General features: G+C 40.3%; 1 protein-coding gene across 1 annotated transcript; it reads left to right on the forward strand.

Annotated features, from left to right (window-relative positions):
* Window positions 1-56: 56 nt before the first annotated feature.
* LOC143275563 (calaxin-like) lies at window positions 57-15,614 on the forward strand. Its single transcript, XM_076579766.1, has 7 exons — window positions 57-201; window positions 6,581-6,715; window positions 7,056-7,163; window positions 8,023-8,108; window positions 8,840-8,914; window positions 10,762-10,866; window positions 12,804-15,614. The coding sequence occupies exons 1-7, from the start codon at window positions 141-143 to the stop codon at window positions 12,975-12,977; spliced, it is 744 nt and encodes a 247-aa protein (XP_076435881.1). The 5' UTR covers window positions 57-140; the 3' UTR covers window positions 12,978-15,614.
* Window positions 15,615-20,711: the final 5,097 nt, after the last annotated feature.

Consider the following 20,711-nt stretch of genomic DNA (forward strand, 5'->3'; position numbering starts at 1 on the left):
ATAAAGTGTGAAAATATTCTGCAGTCGCACATGCGCATTTGTCTTGGCAACTGGGAGAAGCCACTTTGTTTGGGATCGTCAGCTGGCGTCTGTTTTACTTAAAGACCAGTTTCCACACTCTTCTGTTTTTCAAAAGCAAGATGGGGTCCACTCGTGCACAGATAGAACAGAAAGTGTCTGAACTGGCGCCTAAAACAACATGTAAGATGGTTAACATATCGCTGGTGCTTATTATTGTTTTATTTATCACTATTGAAGCCGGTGTGTGGTTTTGGGAATGGTTGAGAACTTCTTCAGCTCTAGAAAATAATGACTATAAAGTGATTTATTTGAATGGTATGATCTCCAAATTGTGCAGAGACTTTTCAAAGACCGTAGAAGTGCAAATTAGTAAGATTGCCAGGCGAAATTGTGATTCCAGAGACAGACTTTTGATTTTTTGATTTTTGAAGTGACTAGTAGCCGACGACACAAGATGGCGGACATCGATGGCGGACATCGATGCTTAGCGATCCCACTCAAGCACTTCATTCTTACACCTCTCGGCTTACCTTACCCCCTACAACGGTACAACGAGCACATTGTATAACACTCAACACATACCTGAAGACCGGTGAGTGACTTTTTCGTCTTTATTCTACGCATGAGACAATTGTGGCAAGCCTGAAGAGGAGCTCACTGTACTTGTAAATCAAGCTCTCATAAAGTGATAGTAACAAGGCGGACCATGTCACAAGCACAAGCTAGAAAAAAGGGATCTAGTGTAGCCACTGGAAAAGATGACTGTGGCATGTGCTCCGCTAACTTAACAAAGAAAGACAAGGCTTTGCAGTGTGAACTCTGCGAGATCTGGTACCATATTTCATGTGAAAATGTGGATGACAATACCTATGAGCTTATTAAGAAAGACAGCATGAAGGAGTTACCCCTGCTCCATTTCTACTGCTCAAAGCAATGCAACAAGGTGGCAACCAAATACTTAGGAGGAGTACTGCATCTTGAAAAAGAAGTAGAGAAGCTGGCCGTGAAGGTTGACCAGGTAGACCAGTCACTTGCAGACTTACACGATGGAAAGCTTTCAGAGAAGATGGTGGAGGCAGTGAAAGAAATATCCCAAAAGGTTGCTGAGTCTACACTAGTTACAAAGAACCAGAAAGCCATTCTGGAGGATGCGATTACACAAAGAGATAACACACAGATGGCAGGGATCAAGGACATTATTGCCTCCAGAGAAAAAGAACAGCTTTCAGAAATTGAGGAAAGAGTCAGAAGGAAGAACAACATCATGGTGTTCAAGCTACCTGAAAGCAAATTGATGAACAAAGAAGACAGAATACAGAAGGATAGTGACCAGATAGGATGTTTTCTTGAAGAAATCCGGGTGGCACACAAACCGGTTGAACACAGACGCATTGGAAAGATGGATGAGGATGGTAAAAAAACTAGACCACTTAGGCTGACTTTCTCATGTGAGTCAGTGAGGGATGAAGTCTTGAGGGCTTTCCACAAAGCCAAGAAAGAAGAAAGAGAAGGGGATGAAGACACAAAACTGTTTACGAAAATAGCTGTAAGGAGAGACCTCACTCCACAGGAAAGAAAGGAGGAAGATGAACTTTTTCAAGAACTGAAAAGCAAGAGACAGCAATCTGAGCAGTCAGGGGACGAAATAGCTGTGTGGATCCGGAGAAGGGGGAGAGTGGTGAACATTGGGAAGTACTCCCAGAGGAAGGACAAGCCAAGCTAGAAATGAAAAGGAAAAAACATGTACATAGTTTTAAAAACACTTCTTGTTTTTCGAGGGTGAACTCAGAGAAAGTTTCTTCTGACAATCCCCCTACTAAGGTTTTAAAGGAAAAAAACACATCTTTGAGTTCAAATCAAGTTTCTTGTTCAACTTTTTCTCGCCAATCTGAAAATGTGCTAAGGAACTGCACATGTCTCTACACTAATGCAGACCAGCTGATGAACAAGCGAGCAGAACTACAAGCTTTGATTGACATACATCATCCTGACACTATTGGAATCACAGAGGTGAAACCGAAACATTGCAGATACGAGATACAGGTATGTGAACTCTCACTTGAAGGGTACGAACTGTACCACAACCTGGAGGAAACAGGAAGAGGTATGGTGCTTTACGTGAAAAGTGAATTGAAACCTTTACCTTGTGAAGATCTAAATACACAGGACCTGGAAGAGGCAGTGTTTGTGGATTGTCAACTCCATGGATCTGACAAACTCACAATAGGACTGGTCTGTAGAAGCCCAAACAGTACACAGGACAACAATAAGAAACTCAATGGTCTCATAGAGGCAGCCGGACTACTGAGGACTTCTCACCTACTGATAATGGGTGATATGAATTACCCAGATATAGACTGGAGAAGGGATAGTAGTACTGCTGGACCAACGCACTATGCTTCCCAATTCCTGAAAGCGACTAAAGACGCCTTTCTGATCCAGCATCAGACACAGCCAACTCGCTTTAGAGAAGGTCAGAAATCAAACACAGTGGACCTTGTTTTCACAAACAGAGACGACATAATTAGCGACATCCACACTACTGCTGGAATAGGGAAAAGTGACCATTTCGTGCTTATCATCAGCCTCAACTGTGCATATGAGAAGGCTCAGAAGGTAACACGCTTCAACTACACCAGGACAAACTTCAATCTTCTTAGACAAGAGCTTTCTGAAGTGAACTGGCATGAAGAACTCACGGGACTTGATGTGAACGGAGCATGGACAGTCTTCAAACAGAAACTCCAATCAGCTGTCAAAAAGTCAACACCACAGTCAAGATCATCAGGACGCAGAGGGAAAAGCTGGATGAACAAGGACACACTCGCTTCAGTGAGAAAAAAGCACCAGCTTTTCCGGAAGTGGCAACAGACAAGAAGTGATCATGACTACCAAAGTTATATAAAGGCAAGGAACTCAGCAAGGAAGATGTGCAGAAAGGCCAAAATCAAACATGAGATGGAAGTGGCCAAGGAATCCAAAAATAACCCTAGGGTCTTCTGGAACTATGTGAAAGCTAAGACCACATCAAGATCTGGTGTAGCAGAGCTGAAGAAGGAAGGAGGAGGAAAGACAAAGACAGACCAGGAGAAGGCAGAGACTCTGAACGCATTCTTCCAGAGTGTCTTTGTGGAGGAGGATCCAGGAAACATGCCCGACCCACCAACCTACAGTTATGAGAAAGAGCTGGATAGCATTGAAATCAACGAAGACTGTGTTCGAAAGCTCCTAGCTACCCTGCACACTGGAAAATCCCCTGGTCCAGATGGAATCAGCCCTCTGATTTTAGCAAGAGCCGCAGACATCCTAGCGAGTCCACTTGCCCACATCTTCAGACTATCGCTGGAGACGGGAGACATACCAGATGAGTGGCGTCAGGCCAAGGTTACCCCCATTTTCAAGAAAGGCAGCCGATCAGAAGCCAGCAACTACCGCCCCGTAAGCTTGACCTCAATCATCTGCAAATGCATGGAAAAGATTGTCAGGCAAAGAGTGATAGACCATCTCCAGGAAAACAACCTCATCAGCAAACACCAGCATGGCTTTGTCACGGGAAGATCATGCACCACGCAGTTGCTACAGGTACTGGACGAATGGATAAGCATCCTGGATGATGGAGGGAGTGTGGATGCAGTATACATGGACTTCCAGAAAGCTTTCGACACTGTCCCTCATCGCAGGCTTCTTCTGAAGGCAACTGCCCATGGTATTACAGGCAAGGTTCTGGGGTGGATAGACGCTTTCCTGAGGAACAGGCGCCAACGAGTAGTCGTCAGCGGCTCATACTCCAGGGAGGCAAACGTCTCAAGTGGCATTCCTCAGGGGAGCGTGCTTGGTCCCCTCCTCTTCGTCATCTTCATCAACGACCTACCACAAGGCATCAGTTCATCCGTAAAAATGTTTGCGGATGACACAAAAGTGTACGCAAGAAGTGACGAGGAGGGTGCCACAGAGCTCCTGCAAGATGACCTGGGCAAACTGGAAGACTGGTCACAAAAATGGCTGCTGAAGTTCCACCCACAAAAATGCAGTGTACTCAAGCTGGGTAACAGAAAGTCAGAGGCGAAGTACCACATGACAAGAAAGAGCGGGGATGGAAAGGATTGCACTGTTGTATTGACAGAAAGCGAAACAGAAAAAGATCTTGGGGTCGTCATTGACAACAAGCTCAAATTTAAGCAGCATATCGCTCAGTGCACATCCAAAGCAAACTGAACAATAGGAGTGATACGGAGATCCTTCGACCACCTGACAGAGGAGACATTTGTCATGCTTTTCAAAAGCATGGTGCGACCAATCCTGGAGTATGGACATGCAGTCTGGCAGCCTTACCAGAAAACCCTCAGCGCCGAACTGGAAGACGTTCAGAGAAGGGCAACATGATTGCTGGCGTCAATGAAGGACAAACCGTACCCAGAAAGACTGAGGGCCCTTCATCTACCATCACTGGAACACAGGCGTCTCAGAGGGGACATGATTGAGGTCTATAAATACCTGCACGCCTTCTACAATGTAGACAATCCCAAATTCGAGCTTGCCGACAATAGCAGAAGAGACCTCCGAGGCAACCCCTTCAAGCTGACGAAATCCAGATTTCGCCTGGATATCTGAGGCAACTTCTTCTCAAACAGGGTAGTTGCCGGATGGAACAGCTTGCCAGACAGTGTTGTCACCGCCCCTTCCCTGAACTCCTTCAAGACAAGGCTAGACAAATATTGGGAGAACCATCCAGCTAGGTTCTCCCCTTCCTGTCTAGAGTAATGGACTCACAAACCAGTGACCAAACTACAAAGTCGTAGGAACAACGAACAGGCAAATAGCCTCAATCGTTGATCAAGTCAAGTCAAGTCAAGTCAAGTCTGAATGTTTCGTGTGCATCGAAGACCGGAAATTAAATTTTGTTGTTCATCTCAGCAGTTTCAGCAGCAGCAGCATGATGCAGCAGCAGTTGTAGTAGTAGTAGCGGTGGTAGTCGAAGTCACGATAAAGGCTGCACTTGGGCTTTGTGGTTTCCTTTCATTTTGAGGAAATACTTACTACGTTTACAGAGGTGTTTAGCAACAATTTGCTTCATTTAATCACAAAAAAATGAAAAGTAAACAGTGGTGGATTGTTACAGGCCTGACTTTTTTTTTATGACCTTGGCTTCATGCGCCATCTCATTTTGCTTTCAATACATTTTACACTGTACCGTGGTTGCATTGTACATGATTGCCATTGCTTCAAAGTAAAAAAAAAAAAATTTAAATCCTGTGATATTGGATAAGAAATATTTTTGAAAGTATCAAAGTTAAGTTCATTTTTTTCAAATGAACAGGAAATCAGTTCCATAATTGCACAGTTCTGTCAGTATGTGCGTTCTTTTAATAAGTTAGCAGCACTGTGCACCATCAGTTCAGAGTGTGTGTGTGAACCCGCAGTCGAAAACATTGTGCAGAGAGGTGAAAGACAGTGACGGGCAACGAAAATGATTGGTCATTTGCAGAACAAGCCTTATCATGAAAGACAAGCTTTCCTTAAGCTACCTAGTCCAGAACACAGGAGGCAGCGGGCAGATATGATTGATTGCTATAAATACATACATGGAATCTACAAGACCACAAATCCCAAACTATCACCTGCAGTAAGTAGGGAGAGAAGAGGTAATAGTCTAATGTTAAACAAATCACATTGTAGACTGAAAGTGCACAGTTACTGCTTTACTGAGTGAGTCATTAATAAATGGAACGGTTTGCCAGACAGTGTTGTGACTGCCCCAACCATGTCATCTTTCAAGACTAGGCTCAACACTCATTGGGACAACTCTCCAAGTATTTATGACCCAGTATGCTATCATTAAGCTACGCATGCTGGTATACTGTATCTAATTGAACAACAAACAGGCCTTCACAGGCCTCAAACGTCTGATTCCAGTTCAAGTGTGTGTGTGTGTGTGTGTACAAAATCTTTTGGTCATTATCATCAAAACTGCATAAATGTATAAGGTCCTCCTAACCTTGTTCCCATAGTGAGGGCCAGTATGATTTCTTATTGTTCTTTCAGCAGTTTTGTTGCTTTTCTTTGAACTTTTGTCATGGGCAGTATAGATCTTAGTTGTCCTTTCATATATAAATGTTTACCCAACATTGTAACCAAACGGATATGAATGCCAAACACCTGTCATAGACAGTGCACAGAACAATACGTCTTTGCAATTTGAACCCACTTATACAAAACTGTGTGTTAAAAAACCTATTGCAGCACAAGCTTTCTGTTGCTTTCATTTATATTCTGTAGCTGGTTAGTTGGTTTCAGTGGTTGGTCATATAGCTGACTGCTTGCATGGCTGGTTGGTTGGCTTATTGGGAATTGATTTATTGGTTGACTGGTTGTTTCTTTATTTTTGTTTTGTGTCAAAAGAGATTGATAGCAATTTAAGGGTTGTAATCATGAGAATATTTTGCAATGAAGCATAAGATAACACATCTGCTAAAATCAGGCCCCTGTAAGGTTTAGCCCCTCCAGTGCTTCCATTCCAAAAGTAAACAAAGAATCATATACATGTTTTGTGTGTTTGCAGTGAAGAAGAAAGTGATCCACAGCCTGGTTGAACTGTTCAATTGCAATTGCAGTGACAAAGGTCTGGATCGTGTCTCATTTCGTGACTGCATCATGAGCCTTTTCCACATCCTGGATGACTTTATTCTGGACAGACGTAAGTTTGTCACTACTGCTTATGAGTTATAATTTAAGGAACTATTCTATTGTAAATTAACTGGCCTGTGTTATGTTCTGGAACAAAGTCAGTGTACCTAGAGTTAGACTGCTTATCGATTGTTCTGGTTGTCATTCTTTCTATATGTTGGCATAGATAATGATAAGGAGTGTGTGTGTATGTGTGTGTGTGTGTGTGTGTGTGGGTGTGTTTGGATGATAACAATATTGATAATAAAAGTATTAATGATATTCACATTTAGCTGATGAGCTTTTTACTATGCTGTATGTAATTTGTTTCTGTTACACAAACATATTAGGTGTTTTACTTCTGGTTGCAGTTTTCCACACCATGGATGTGACTTCCAACAGTCAGCATTTAAAAGTGGATGATTTTGTCACTGGGATGGCATCTCTCCTCACTGAGGACTTGGATGAGAAAGCAAATTGTAAGAAGGAATTTTGAGGACTATATCTGTGGACTTTATAGAATGCTGTTGCACATGTTTGTACACACAGATGTGCATGCTCATGTTCACTATTTTATATAATCAGTATCAGATTAGTGGAGCACCTTGCTTTTATCACACATTTTGCTCCAAACATATTGAAATGGGACTGTTTTTATTCTCTTTTTTTTTTCCTTTCCGCAGTTAACAAGGCTTATTCTGATTTTAAGTTACTATAATAATCCGTGTGGATATGTGGAGAAAAAAGCACCTGCTTTCATAAGCCCAGTGAAATTTGCTTTATAATCCAGAGATATTCAATCTTTTTGCTTTCATAAGCCCAGTGAAATTTGCTTTATAATCCAGAGATATTCAATCTTTTTGCTTTCATAAGCCCAGTGAAATTTGCTTTATAATCCAGAGATATTCAATCTTCAACAGAGATGCTGAGCATTACTCTCTTTCATCTTTCAACCAAGAAATACATTATGTATCTTTCACACATTATTATGTGAAAACCATAATTTTCACAAGTTATGAATGTTTCACATATGTGAAAACCACAATGATCACAAGTTGATATAAATGTTCAGAAAACTGAAGTATATTGGAAGCAAACAATATGTTTTTACATTTAAAAATTTTTTTTTAAAAACACAAAAAACCCCAAAATGTGTCACTTGGAAGATCTAAACAATTTCTTTCTTGTTTTGTGAGTCGTGTACTTTATCTTCAAGTTTCATTTTCAGTGCTGGTGTGTGTGTATATGTGCGTATGTTGGGGGGGGGGGGGGGGGTGCATATGTGTGTGTATGTCTTTGCTTTCTTACATTTATTTTTATTTTATTTTGTGTGTACAGTTTCTTTCAAAGTGTATGACTTGAATGGAGATGGTCATGTCACACGGGAAAAGATGATCCAGTTTCTGAAAAACTGCATAGTTACAGTGAGTGGTTCTTGTAAATTTGTGTTTCTTTTTTGATATTCATTTTACCTGTTGCATGGTTGTTGTTTTTTCATAACCAAATAGTATAAGTCTTTGATGTGTCACAAGTCTTTAGTTTGGCAAACACACACACTCACACACACACACACACACACACACATATGCACACACACACACAAGAGAGAGAGAGAGAGAGAGAGAGATCTCAACTTTTGCGTTAATTTGATGATGTGAATATGTTGATTGAGATAATGATAAAAAAAAAGGGAGATCACCTTTTTTTGATCATGTAGGATAATATGCTTTAGGCCTGATATTGTATTTTCCTCTGGAAGTAGTGTGTTGTATTTGCAGTCTATATGTCAGCCTCATTGCAGTGTAATCAAGTTCCACCCATATGAATACTTCAAGTTGCTGTGGTTTTTTCAGGGGGGTTATACATATATGTATTCACAACCCTTTCTCATTTTCCATTCTGTGTGTACTAATGTCATAATGATATGTTTGTTTCCTTTTTTTTTCTTTCTAAAAAATATCCAAAATAAGGCAAGTGAATATGATTGCTTAGTGCATTGGTATTTTTTAAATGAATTAAACAAGTTTGAAAAATAAAAGGAGAGCACTTGTGATGAGAAGCTTTTATAAATAAACGAGAACATTCCTTACCATTAAAACAATGCAAAACAAATACTCCAAAACGTTAATGTATGTGAATGGATATTTTTCCACAGAAATCTCATGATGCTGACCAAGATGATGCTGACGAAGGTATCAGAGAGCTGACAGAAATGGCCCTCAAGAAACTGGTGAGCATTTCAACACATGTCTGCTCACTTTTGAATAGTTATTACTAGGTGACCAATACAGTGTCCATAAGAGTCTGGGTTCAAATCCTAGTCTCACCCTTCCTCCCAATGAAACTGAGCTTCTAGTCGTTCAGACGAGATGATAAACCAAGGTGTATACTTGGCACACTGAAACTCTTGGCAGCATAAAGGTCCGTTTATACAGAGCGCGAATGCGAACGCGTCCAACGCGAACACGAACGCGACTTTTGAGCAGTTTTGCCATTCAAATAGAGCACGAACCCGAACGCGGAAAACCATCGACGGCTTTCGAGGCAGCTCATCTTTTTCTTGCTGTGAGAGATAAAATTTGGTCATTTGGAATCATGGTGCAGGTAGAGTCAGACACGGAGGAGATCATAGTACTGTATTTGTACGCAAAACAACGGAGGAAGAGAAAGAGGCGTGTGTCAGTGCACGAAATTTTACAGAGAAGAAGTGAATTTGGAGAGTACCACCACCTCGTACAAGAACTACATTTTCATTCTGCAAAATTCCAGAAATACTTCACAAGCAAAGTAGACTGACGCTAGTGCCTAGCTTTTTCTTGGAACGGTCAGGCGTACAAGTTTCTGTTTGTGGAAATGATGCAAGGGAAGTACCTGCTGATTGGTTGATAGCAAAAAAGCCGCGCGACCTTCTGAGAAAATTCGCTCTGGGGGCAATCAAGGCGGTCGTTCGCGCGAACAAAAATTTGTTCGCGTTCGCGTTCGCACTCTATTTGAACGGTTCCTCTACAAATGACTAAAATATTCCAGGACGAAAAACCGCGTTCGCTTTCGCGTTCGCGCTCTGTATAAACGGACCTTAAGTGTTGTCCTCTGGCAAAACAATAGAAAAAAAGTCCTATATTTGTGGCCTTTCGTGCTGTGTCCTGTAGTGACCCCAGCTTCGATTTCCCCTCTACTTTCATGTCTGTGGTGAGTTCCTGTCAAAGAGAGATTCATGGGGACTGTCATTGGAGGGACATGGTGGTGATCTGCAATTAGGGGGTGATCGTCAATCAGTCTGGCTTCATATCTAAACGGCTATTGTTGTCGGTTAGGGATTTGGTAGACGGTATATATATCCTGCATGTGTGGAATCAGAACATGCGCTACGGAAATTACTAAAGTGTTTCAGCACCATTGCAGAGTCTCTGCTGGTGTGTGACTTCATTATCATCCAACATAGAGACTGCTGTTGATCAGTCTTTCAGTATGGCAAATCAAAGTGTCAAGTTTTGTGAATGGAAATAAAATATGTAACAGTAGATTCATTGTGCAAATGATTTAGCTTCTTTATTATTTTGTGTGTGAGTGTGTATGTGTGTGTGTGTGCCCATCCTAAATGCATTGAAAACAGTATCAGTGAAAAGAAGAGAATTTTTCCTATTTTTGTGCCTAATTTGGTGTTGAAAGACAAAGTATTTCCAGACAAAATGGCATTGTTAAAGTTTACCACAGACACTCACACACATACACACACACACAGTCAACCAAACATTGGGTTATAACATAGACTCACTTTGTTTACACAAGTGAGTCAAAAATTAATAAGAAGCAGATGTGATGCTGTACCATTACATGAAAAGTTGTTAAAAATGACCAGTTGATTTATGACACATGACAGGATGACATCTTTTGCAAGCTCAAGTGTACTGTTTATACAGGGTATTCCAATATGGGGCACAACAAATGTTGAAGTTGCCCAACTGGTTCTCAACACATGAGGCATGATGGACTGACAGTTTGACTGATGCGTGACAGGAACAGCACATTATAGGTTGAAAGGAAAGAACTGACCATGAGGTCTTTTTTATCTTTCAGGATACTGACAACGATGGGCGAGTGTCACTGGAGGACTTCAGAGCAGCAGTGCATGTGGACAAGCTTCGTTTGGAGTTGCTGGGGCAGTGTTTTCCTGACGATAAGGTATTGCTGAAGCTGCAGCAGCCTCTCTGGATAAAGTGTAGTTTACAACATACGGTTTTAGGCAAAACGTTTGTTCACTCAAGTCTATTGCCTATGGATTAGTAGCTGTGAGCAGCCCATCTATACCTGAAATATCATTTTTGACCATCATTCACTCCCAGCTCACTCACTCACTTACCACTTGACAAAACAGTCAATACAATGTGTGTGTTGTTGATCTCAAATGCAATAAATGCATTAAAAGGTTCATAAAGGCAAAAAAAAACCCAAAAAACATGGGTGTATAAAACTGTTGAAAACAAACTGAATGAAGTTTTATACTGATTGTGGTAGATGTGACAGAAATAACAAGTTTGGTGTTTTAGAATGTTCTTTATTTAAATCTGTCTAGTCATCCTTTGCATCATGTGCTTTGTCCAGTCAGCTGTTTTTGATAAGCTCTGACTCTCTGTCTCAGATGATAGCACTTGATTTGGTTTTGCTACTGCTTATTGTAACATTGAGAGAAAGGGCTAACTAGCAGACTGTGGAGCAGCAGTTTCAGTTCTGCGCTGGAGCTGCAACTTCAGTTCTAACTCTGCAATGATTGCTACTTAACTAATACGCATTAAATGATATATTTCTTGAGTATTCTAACCATGTAGGTTGGATTGGGATTGTCTGCATTTAAATAAGATTTTTTAAATCAGTCCTTTAGATTAAGAAAAAGCAATTCCAAACAGCAAAGAATAATTCAGAATGCCAAGTTAATCGGTAAAAAAGAAAATCATTTAAGAAGTCTACAGAAATAACCAGTTGTAATGACAATTTGACAAATATTAAGAACTTATGTCTGGAGATTGTAAGTTCAAACTACAAACGTCTCATAGTTAGATTTGACTGTGCTACTGGCTGAAATGGGAAGAGGGTCACCACACAGCCAAAAAAAAATGTGATCTACACTCATGAAGAATACAACTCAAATTTCCAGACCAACACCACAAATCTCAGTTATTCCATGAGCTTGTATTTGATGAATATGTAATGAAAAGAGTTGCAGAGAATGGTTGTATCACACTATTTCAAACAAAAACTCATCATAGCAGTAGTAGTATTTTCATCCTTTTCTGCTATTGTAATGATAAGTCATAGCAGATAATGCAAGGGAGATAATAGATCTTCAACCTTCACCCTTAAATAGGTCAAGGGGCGAGTGGATTTCCCTCCCCCTGGTATGGAAGATGGAAGCACGTACCGCAACCTAACAAATAAATTCAACGTCTGAAACCAACCTTGCCAGTCAAGTGTTTGTTGATACACTTGGTGAACTATGATAAAAGGACTCCCCCAAAAAATTGTTTCATTGCTGTGGCCCTTCATGCACTGTTGTCATGATGATCTCAGTTTTGATTCATCATGTTTATGTCTCAGTGACTTTCTGTGAAAGTCTTCAGTTACAACTGGTTCATGGTAATGGCAATAGTTGTTTAAGGGACATGGCCTGCACTTGATTGGAAACCTCATTTGTGAGGACCATTTTTGTAGGGGTGTGGTGCCGGTCTGCACTTTGCATTGTTGAATCATACAGTTTGGTTTGAATAACCAATTACTGACAGTATCAGTTGCATCAATAGTATCAGTAGCAGTAGATGGTGTTCAGCAGAGGCAGAATTATAACATATCACAAGAAGAGGTTTCCTTAGAAGGGTGGTCTCACACAGACCTGAAATAGCTTCCTGTGGTACTTAGTCTGCAACATAATGAATTTTTGTGTTACTGTATAAGAAAGAGACCTAGGATGAGCAGTGTGAGAGTATTGCCTGTGAGAGGCCACGAAGATAATAAGCTAAAATAAAACTGCATTTATCCACTGGCTCAAGATGCATTAACCTTTATGCCATATTCATACGTTCCTTATTTTTACTTCAGTGAAATTGTGGATGGTTTGTTTCTTTCAGGATCGATGCCAGTGTCTGAAGATGTTTGGAGACCCAGATATGAATGCCCAGCCTGTCTCCATCACTGCTGCTCGTCGAGACAAACATTCTGGTCACAAGCATGCTTCTGCATGTCACAGGCGCCGTTCTGCAAGTGGAGACAAACACGAAGGCCAGAAGCAAGTGAAAGGTTGATTGAAACTGACAGTTATCCAGCATCTGTTTCATCAAAGATTACAAAGAGAATGAGTTCTAGAGAAGAAGAAAACAAAGTAATCTAGGCTGTAAAATCTGAAGATGAAACTAACACTGTCATTTTTGTCCACATAATACATTATAAGCATGCAGAGAACATTTTGTCATGACCAGTGCTTTGGGTTTCTGCATAAGTAGGCACTGCCCCCCTTTTTGCAGCAGGTATGGTGTTGCTTATGTGGAACAGTCCACTCACTTTGACATCTTCAAACTTAAACAGAGAACATATTTCGTAAAAGATTATTATGGCGAAAAATTAAAACTCCAATACCCACACCTGTCCTTATGCACACACACATGCACACTCACTTGTGCACAAACTATCAGTGCTGCTGTTCTTGGATGCTCGTGTTGAAAGTATGTGCAGTAAGAAACAGCTACAGCAACTTTATTTTTCTTATCACTCCCTACCCCAGATCTGGAAGATTGTACTGGTAATATTGCCTGAATTTGTTTGCTGTGAAAACTTTATTTCCATAGTTCCTAGTTTAGGATTGTTCTCTCCACTATCATTATGTTTTTGCTATCATGTGGTTGCTCCAGCTGCTGCAATATTGTTGCATAATACATTCCCCTATTTTTACAAACAATTGTTTCCCTTTCTTTCTTTCTTTTTCTTTTTTTTTCCTTCCTTTTTCTTTCTGTTTGTAATTGTGTCAGAATATACATTTGATATTATCATCAGAAGCGAGAAAACTAAAAGGTTTGATTTTATGATTGTCAGTTATATCACGTAAGTTTGTATAGCCATGCATAAATGAATTTATATACTGTAGTTTATTTTGTGGTGATGCATCCTTAGAGAACAAAATTTTGGGCCTGTTAACTCAAATTCTTTGCTCATATTTTAGTGCTTGGGGTAATGACTTATCTGTGGCTCAGAATGCTGCTGATGAAAGGCGCTTAATTGTTAAGAACTCACTGACTGATATTGGTAATTCCCTGAAGTGTTTATCTTGCTTTACACTGACACATTGACTGGCAAGGATTCTGGCAGATCATCTGGGACAATGAACTGAACTTACCGGAGCTGAGTTCAAACTTTGGACTTTGAATTTTTCTTTTTTGTGTGTGTGACAATTTGAAAATGAAATCATTAGCAACGAACCAATATTGTTTCTTTTATATATATATATATATATATATATATATATATATATATATATATATATATATTAGGGTCTGTTACAAATGTTATGGATGAGAATCAAGAGTTTATATCTGCATCAGCATTATAAAAAAAAGTGCATTGTGGATTTGTGGGGAGAAACAGTACTGGTAAGTGGTAAAAATTGGGATTTGCATTGAATTGTGTAAATGATGTCAAGGAATTCATACAGTATATCTGTTTTGGAAGTTCTCTGAGACAATGATATTTTGTGCACTGTATGAATCATCAAAAGACATTAAGGAGTTTACTCTGAGGAATATATCTGCATTGAATAAATATCAAGACTTGGGTATTGATGTGTATGTATACATGGCATTAATGGGTTCGTCATATATCTGTTCTGTGATATGAGACTTCTTGATCATATATGTATTTGTAAATATATCCTCTCTTTACATGATTAAAAAATCAGCATTATATATTAACCCATGCCTTGTAAGTTCCAGTTTTCAGTTAACTTAAGTTTGGAAAATGTTTTCATTGAATAGCTTTGCAATGCATTCAGCTTATTGCTTTGATTATTCACCTATCGTTTGCATGTTTTTATATTTTCATTTCTTTTTCTGCAGAATCATTCATCTTAAGTCTGCATGTTGGTGTGGTGTGCATTATAGTTGTTTTTGAGAAGAATGTAATACTTGAATCTTTTGCTGTCTTCAATGATAGCTGTTCACACAGGTTATAGTTATTTATTAAAATACTGATTTCAGTGTACAAAAAAGAAGAAAAATCAGTAAGGGGTGGTGGGGTGTTGTTCACATTCCTTCCATCTAGCTGGGGTCAGTTGACCTTTCAGCATCGGTGTACCAAAGTACTGCTTTTTGATTATAGACAAGGCAGTGGGTTCTTGAGGTCTTCTTGTTTCACTTTTTAATGCTCATTTGGGTGGGAAACACCTGTTTTTCCTCCAGTCCCTTGGGTCATCATAAGCTCCCATGAGCTAGCCATGTTTTTTTTCCTTTTTTTGTTTAATCAATTTGCTAAGCAAATTTGTTGGGGTGCATAATAATCACTTTAATGTTCAAAGCTGTGATTTAAATTTTTACTGTACAGTTATAGTCACTATTCTTTTTTCTTTTTTTCTTTTCTTTTTTTTTTTTTTTTTTGCTCTCTCTTGTGTTGTTCTTTTGTGTTTAGTTTTCTGTTATTTCATTTTTCATTCATTTGTTGTTGTTTTTTTCACGTTTTTCTTTTCTTTTCTTTTTACTGGTTTTCTATGTGTTATTTTAGATAAGAACCATGTGATAAAAGCTTGTTTAGAGGTTCGTTTTTCGGATTGTAAAAGAAAAACTTCCAGTACTGAGTCTCTTTTGTTAGTTATGTTTTACAGACATGTTTATCTAGATTGTTGGTTTATAATGAGTGCTGAAATGGACTGATATGCAAATAAAGGTGTTTATACCTTCTGTTTGCTGTTATGTGTCTTCATTTCATTCTTGCACACAAAACAGTAATAGCAAGGCTGAGAGACAGATGAATAAAGCCAAGTCAAAAGGGTGTTTCAGTAAAGGTATGTGTGAGTGTGTTGAATTTCTTTCCTTTTGCACTGTTGTGGTGGTTGTTACAGTTATTATTGGTGGTTGTATTGGTATTGTTGGAGCTGTTGTCAATGTAAAAAGAAGAAAACGGTTTCTCCAAAATGTTTTCAACAGAAATATACTTCACACCATCACTTGTTTTCACTTCTTGATACCTCTTCTCCTTTACTGAAACACACACGCACGCACACACAGACACACACACACATGCATGCGTGCGCGCACGCACACACACACACACACACACACACACACACACACACTTTCATTTATTCACACACATTTTCTCCACCCCCCAGCCCCCTACCCCCCCCCTCTCTCTCTCTCTCTCTCTCTCTCTCTCTCATTATGCACACACACACACTCTCTCTCTCTCTCTCTCTCTCTCTCGCTCTCTCACAGGGTTTGAAGCAAGGGGATATTTGTTCACCAGTTTTATTTTTACATTCATTTATTCACACACATTTTCTCCACCCCCCAACCCCTCTCTCTCTCTCTCTCGCTCATTTTTTTTCCTATGCATTTTACTAACACCATGCTAGTGCCTGTATGCCATGTGTGTGTGTTCGTGTGTGCATGTGTGTGTTGTTTTGTTTTGATTTATGCATATTTTTTTTTTCTCTGTTGTGTATCTCTGCTAACACCGTTGATTTGATGACATCAATTTATTTGCTTGTGTATCCCCATTTTTTTCTTCTTTTTTTTTTTCCTTCTTGCAATTCAGTACTCTTTTTTTTCTTTTTTATTTTTACCTCTGTCGAAGACATAGCAGGTATATATTGTTATATTTCTCTCGTCTGTTTGGAACAAAGAGAACTTTATCAGTTTGTTTTACTATTTGAAGGCATGTGTCTTTGTTCAGTTCAGAACTGGTGGTGGGTCCACAGCCGTCACCAAACCTGTCAAGCAGAACACATGACATTTTCAGCAGCGCTCTTATCTAAAAGCAGTGACCAAATCTGTCAAGCAGAACACATGACGTTTTCAGCAGCGCTCGCTGTATACGTGTGCCCTGTGTTGTGATGATGCTTTTCCTGCATAAATATTTATTTAAATCAATTGACCTGAGGGCTTTTCTGACATTTCCAAAAATTGCGCAAATCCGGTCTGGCCTACGGCAAAGCGTAAATTCGCTGCCAGCGGGCATTGTAGACATGATATCATTCAATCATATCACTTAACATCACAGCAGAAAGGTCGCCAAATCAGGACAGTAAATGCTTGTTCAAAGTCGGTCAAATCGTTTTCAACTAGGAGTTGTGCTACGTGATTTGTCTGTGTGATGCCAAAGTCCGGATCTCTCTCTCTCTCTTTCTCTCTCTCTCTCTCTCTTCTCAGACAACAGTGGTGTGTCAGGCACTGTGTGTGTGTCAGTGTGTGTGTGTGTGTTTGTGTGTGTGTGTGTGTGATATATATATATATATATATATATATATATATATATATAATTATATATAAAGAGAGAATGTGTGTGTGTTTGTGTGTGTGTGCGTGATTGTTGCTAACATGCAAGATTGCAAGTGAACAGTCATAAAGACGCGGTGAAACGTGTGCACGTGAATCACACGTGGACACATGTATACCTACCGCACATGCTGGCCATAATGGGGCGTGGATTGGGGAAAGTCAGGTTCATAGGGGAGTGGACTGAACTGTGACGTCTCTTTACACTGCAAGGAAGACTAGAATACAAACTGGCGATTCTTTCTTCCCACTACCCAACAATCTCCAGTGGCGTGTTGCTTTCATGAAATACTGACTGAATGCGAGATCTCCAATACGTGCCTATTAAACTGAAAGTGAATATTTGAAAGAAAGGAAGGCAGGAAGAAAGAAGGAAAGTAAAAAGCCTTAGTAGATAGGCCTAGCGAGAAAGGTTGACAAGACAAACAAACAAACAGACAAATAGATGCACCGAAAACCAGACTGACGAGTAAAATAGAAAATTATTATGACGATAGAGAAACAGGCAGATAAACACACACAAAAAAACCCTAAACTGACACGTTGATTGATCAGCAAACAAGCAGATAGATAGGTTGATAGGTGAAATGATAGACAGATGGACACACAGACTCAGAGGAGAATGAGGAGTAAGGGGGAGAGGAAAGACAAGAATAGAAAAAAATGTATATAAAAGATTTTTTTTTTTTTTTTAAGACGAACAAACAGACAGACAGACAAAGAGACTGAATACGAAGAACGAAAACGACTGAATAGGCATCCACTTTCGTGGAGAATCAGTCAGAGTGACTTTTGTTTGACCTTTTATATGATGCTAGTACTTAGTGAGATGTTCCAGGCGGTATGTGTCGTCACGAGATTCTCTCTCTCTCTCTCTCTCTCTCTCTCTCTCTCTCTGTGTGTGTGTGTGTGTGTGTGCGCGCGTGCGCAGAAGTCTGAACGTGCGTGCTTTCTTATGCGAGTAAATGTCATTAATATTCATGTCTTAAAAGTGACCAGATATTTTTTCCCATTACATTTTCAGTAGTCATGGGCCGGAAAAAGAAAGAGAGAGAGAGAAATGAGAAGATAAAACGCCGTGGAATAATGTTTTTAATTACAATAGTAAATAGACGTATTGGTAAGCTTCTTTGAATTTTAGGTCCAATCATCATGGAATCATGTGATAAAAAATAATCTGAAACCAGAAATTATGATAGGCCTATATAGGCTATATACTGGTCACAAAAAGTTAAGGACGGAGTATAGAGTGCAGTCAAACAGTAAAACCCAGTGGTAAATCTGGAGGAGTATAATCTTGTTTCCATTGTTTGACAGCCATTCATTCATTCAGGAGTGTTAATCATTTTAAGCAACAACAAAAGAGACTCTCAGTCAAATAGCCCTGACCCACTTTTCACGTGATTCAAAATACTTTTTACAAATAAGAATCATGTATGCCTGTCGGTTGCGGCAATACATCCGATGCAGCACTGATGCATAGAGATGTATTTTAATGGGAATAAACAATTCTTCTCCCAGACAACTCTCAGACAATTCTCCTCCCAAGCAACTCTAAGTATTCTCCTTCCAAGCAACTCTAAGTATTGTTCTCCCAAGCAACTCCAACAATTCTTCTGCAAGATAACTCTAACAATTCCTCTCGCAAGCAACTCTTTAATAATTCATCTCGCAAAACAATTATTCTATCAAGCAACTATAACAATTCTTCTTCCAAGCAACTCTTTAACAATTCTTCTCCCAAGCAACTTTTTATTACAATTCTTCGCCCAAGCAACTTTTTGTTACAATTCTTCGCCCAAGCAACACTTCAGCAATTATTCTCCTAAGCAAGTCTTTCAATAATTCTTCTCCCAAGAAACTCTTTCAGCAATATTTCTGCCAAGCAACTCTTTAACAATTCTTCCCCAAGCAACACTTTTAACAATTTTTCTTCTGGCAACTCTAACAATTCCTCTCCCAAACAATTCTGTAACAATTCTTCTCCCAGAAGAATCGTACTGTACTCGATACCAGACCAGAAGACCGAAGGGTCCAGTTCATTCTGTGGGTCGCTTCCTGCAGAAGGAAGTTTGCATGGCTTGTAGGGCAGATTAGATGAAGGCATAATATCTCGGCCTTGTAGGCAGCACTGGCCGCTCAGAAAACCAGAACAGAAGAGTCTTCTGCCGTTGGTTCACGTTGAAAATGTGAATCCGAATCACGAACATTATCACTACCCCTCTTCACGTCGCGTCGTTTTCGTGGTGTCGGTGCAGTGTGAGACAGGTCCCTTTTCCCCACTTTCCTGTAATGGTTATCCACATGCCATAAATCATCATCTGATATGGATGTCGATGCTAAACCCGAAGATAACCATTCTGCCGCTAAGGTGTATACCTTGCGGCACAGTTTTTCATTCACTGGATTAAAGTACTTATGGCGGCTCAGCGCCAACAGGTTTCTTGCTGTCCTGAAGGCAACGATGAACCTTCACTCATCTACGGGATGATTCGGGACCAGTCTTGTCCAGTCAGCTACAAATGACGCTGACACCATTGCGTCAGGCGTGGCCGTGAGCCAGAGCCAGGTAGTGTTCTGACTGCTGCCAACCTTGTATGAAGCCCTGCCTCTTGAAGACGGTAGCGATGTGTCGAAGTGCTTATGTTTACGTGGCTGACATTTCACAGTGTGGTGGAAGTGGCTGTTCGATCATCCAGTACGGAGACGCACAGGAGACTGTCACCTTATTCAGTGCAGCGCTGACGTCAGGAACGGAGGCGTCCTGTTGCTGTGCCAGTGGCATCGAACCGCTTTGTCTCAGTGCAGCCGTTGGATTACACATTTGTTCACGTGCATACACTTCGCCATCACACGTATGTTCGTTCAGCCATGACATGGTGTGGTTCCGGTCCAGTATGCTCAGTTTACGTCTTGGTGGCATGGTTAGTGAGTCTTTCACTGTCTGATATGAGGCTGAAAGTGTTAGTTATCTTTTAAAGAGCAGTTTCAATTGTTTGCTTTTCTCGTGATGATATATCTTTTTTTCCAGTCACCAAAATCTGTTTTCAGCGTTTCGCCATATCCGGAATTTTGGCTGACATGCGCAATGCTTCCAGAAAGCAGGTATCCAAGCTTAGTGAGAGTGTGAAGTACGCGCAATATGCGTTGTATCGGCAACGGGTGTGACCTGTACTTTCCAACATCGGTCGTTGCCCTGGGATTTTCCGTGGAAATTACGAAAAATAGGGGTCAATGTCCACTTCTGATGATTCATGTATGGCTGGCACACGAACAGTAAACGCGCACCCAAAATAATCCGTGAGGGGTGTCTCCACCTTTCATCCCATTCACCACCAAGGATGCGTGTGCTAACAGACACAAAAGCCACCTCCCGCGAATTACCACCGACAAAACGGAGGGCGGCCGTCAGCTTTTGTGACAAGACCCAATGATCCTTAATCTGTGACCATGATGATAATGTAAGTGCTGGCTCACGGGACACACCCGTGGACTCTCAAC

This window comes from Babylonia areolata, chromosome 2 (genome assembly GCF_041734735.1).
Source record: "Babylonia areolata isolate BAREFJ2019XMU chromosome 2, ASM4173473v1, whole genome shotgun sequence".
Classification (NCBI taxonomy): domain Eukaryota; kingdom Metazoa; phylum Mollusca; class Gastropoda; order Neogastropoda; family Buccinidae; genus Babylonia; species Babylonia areolata.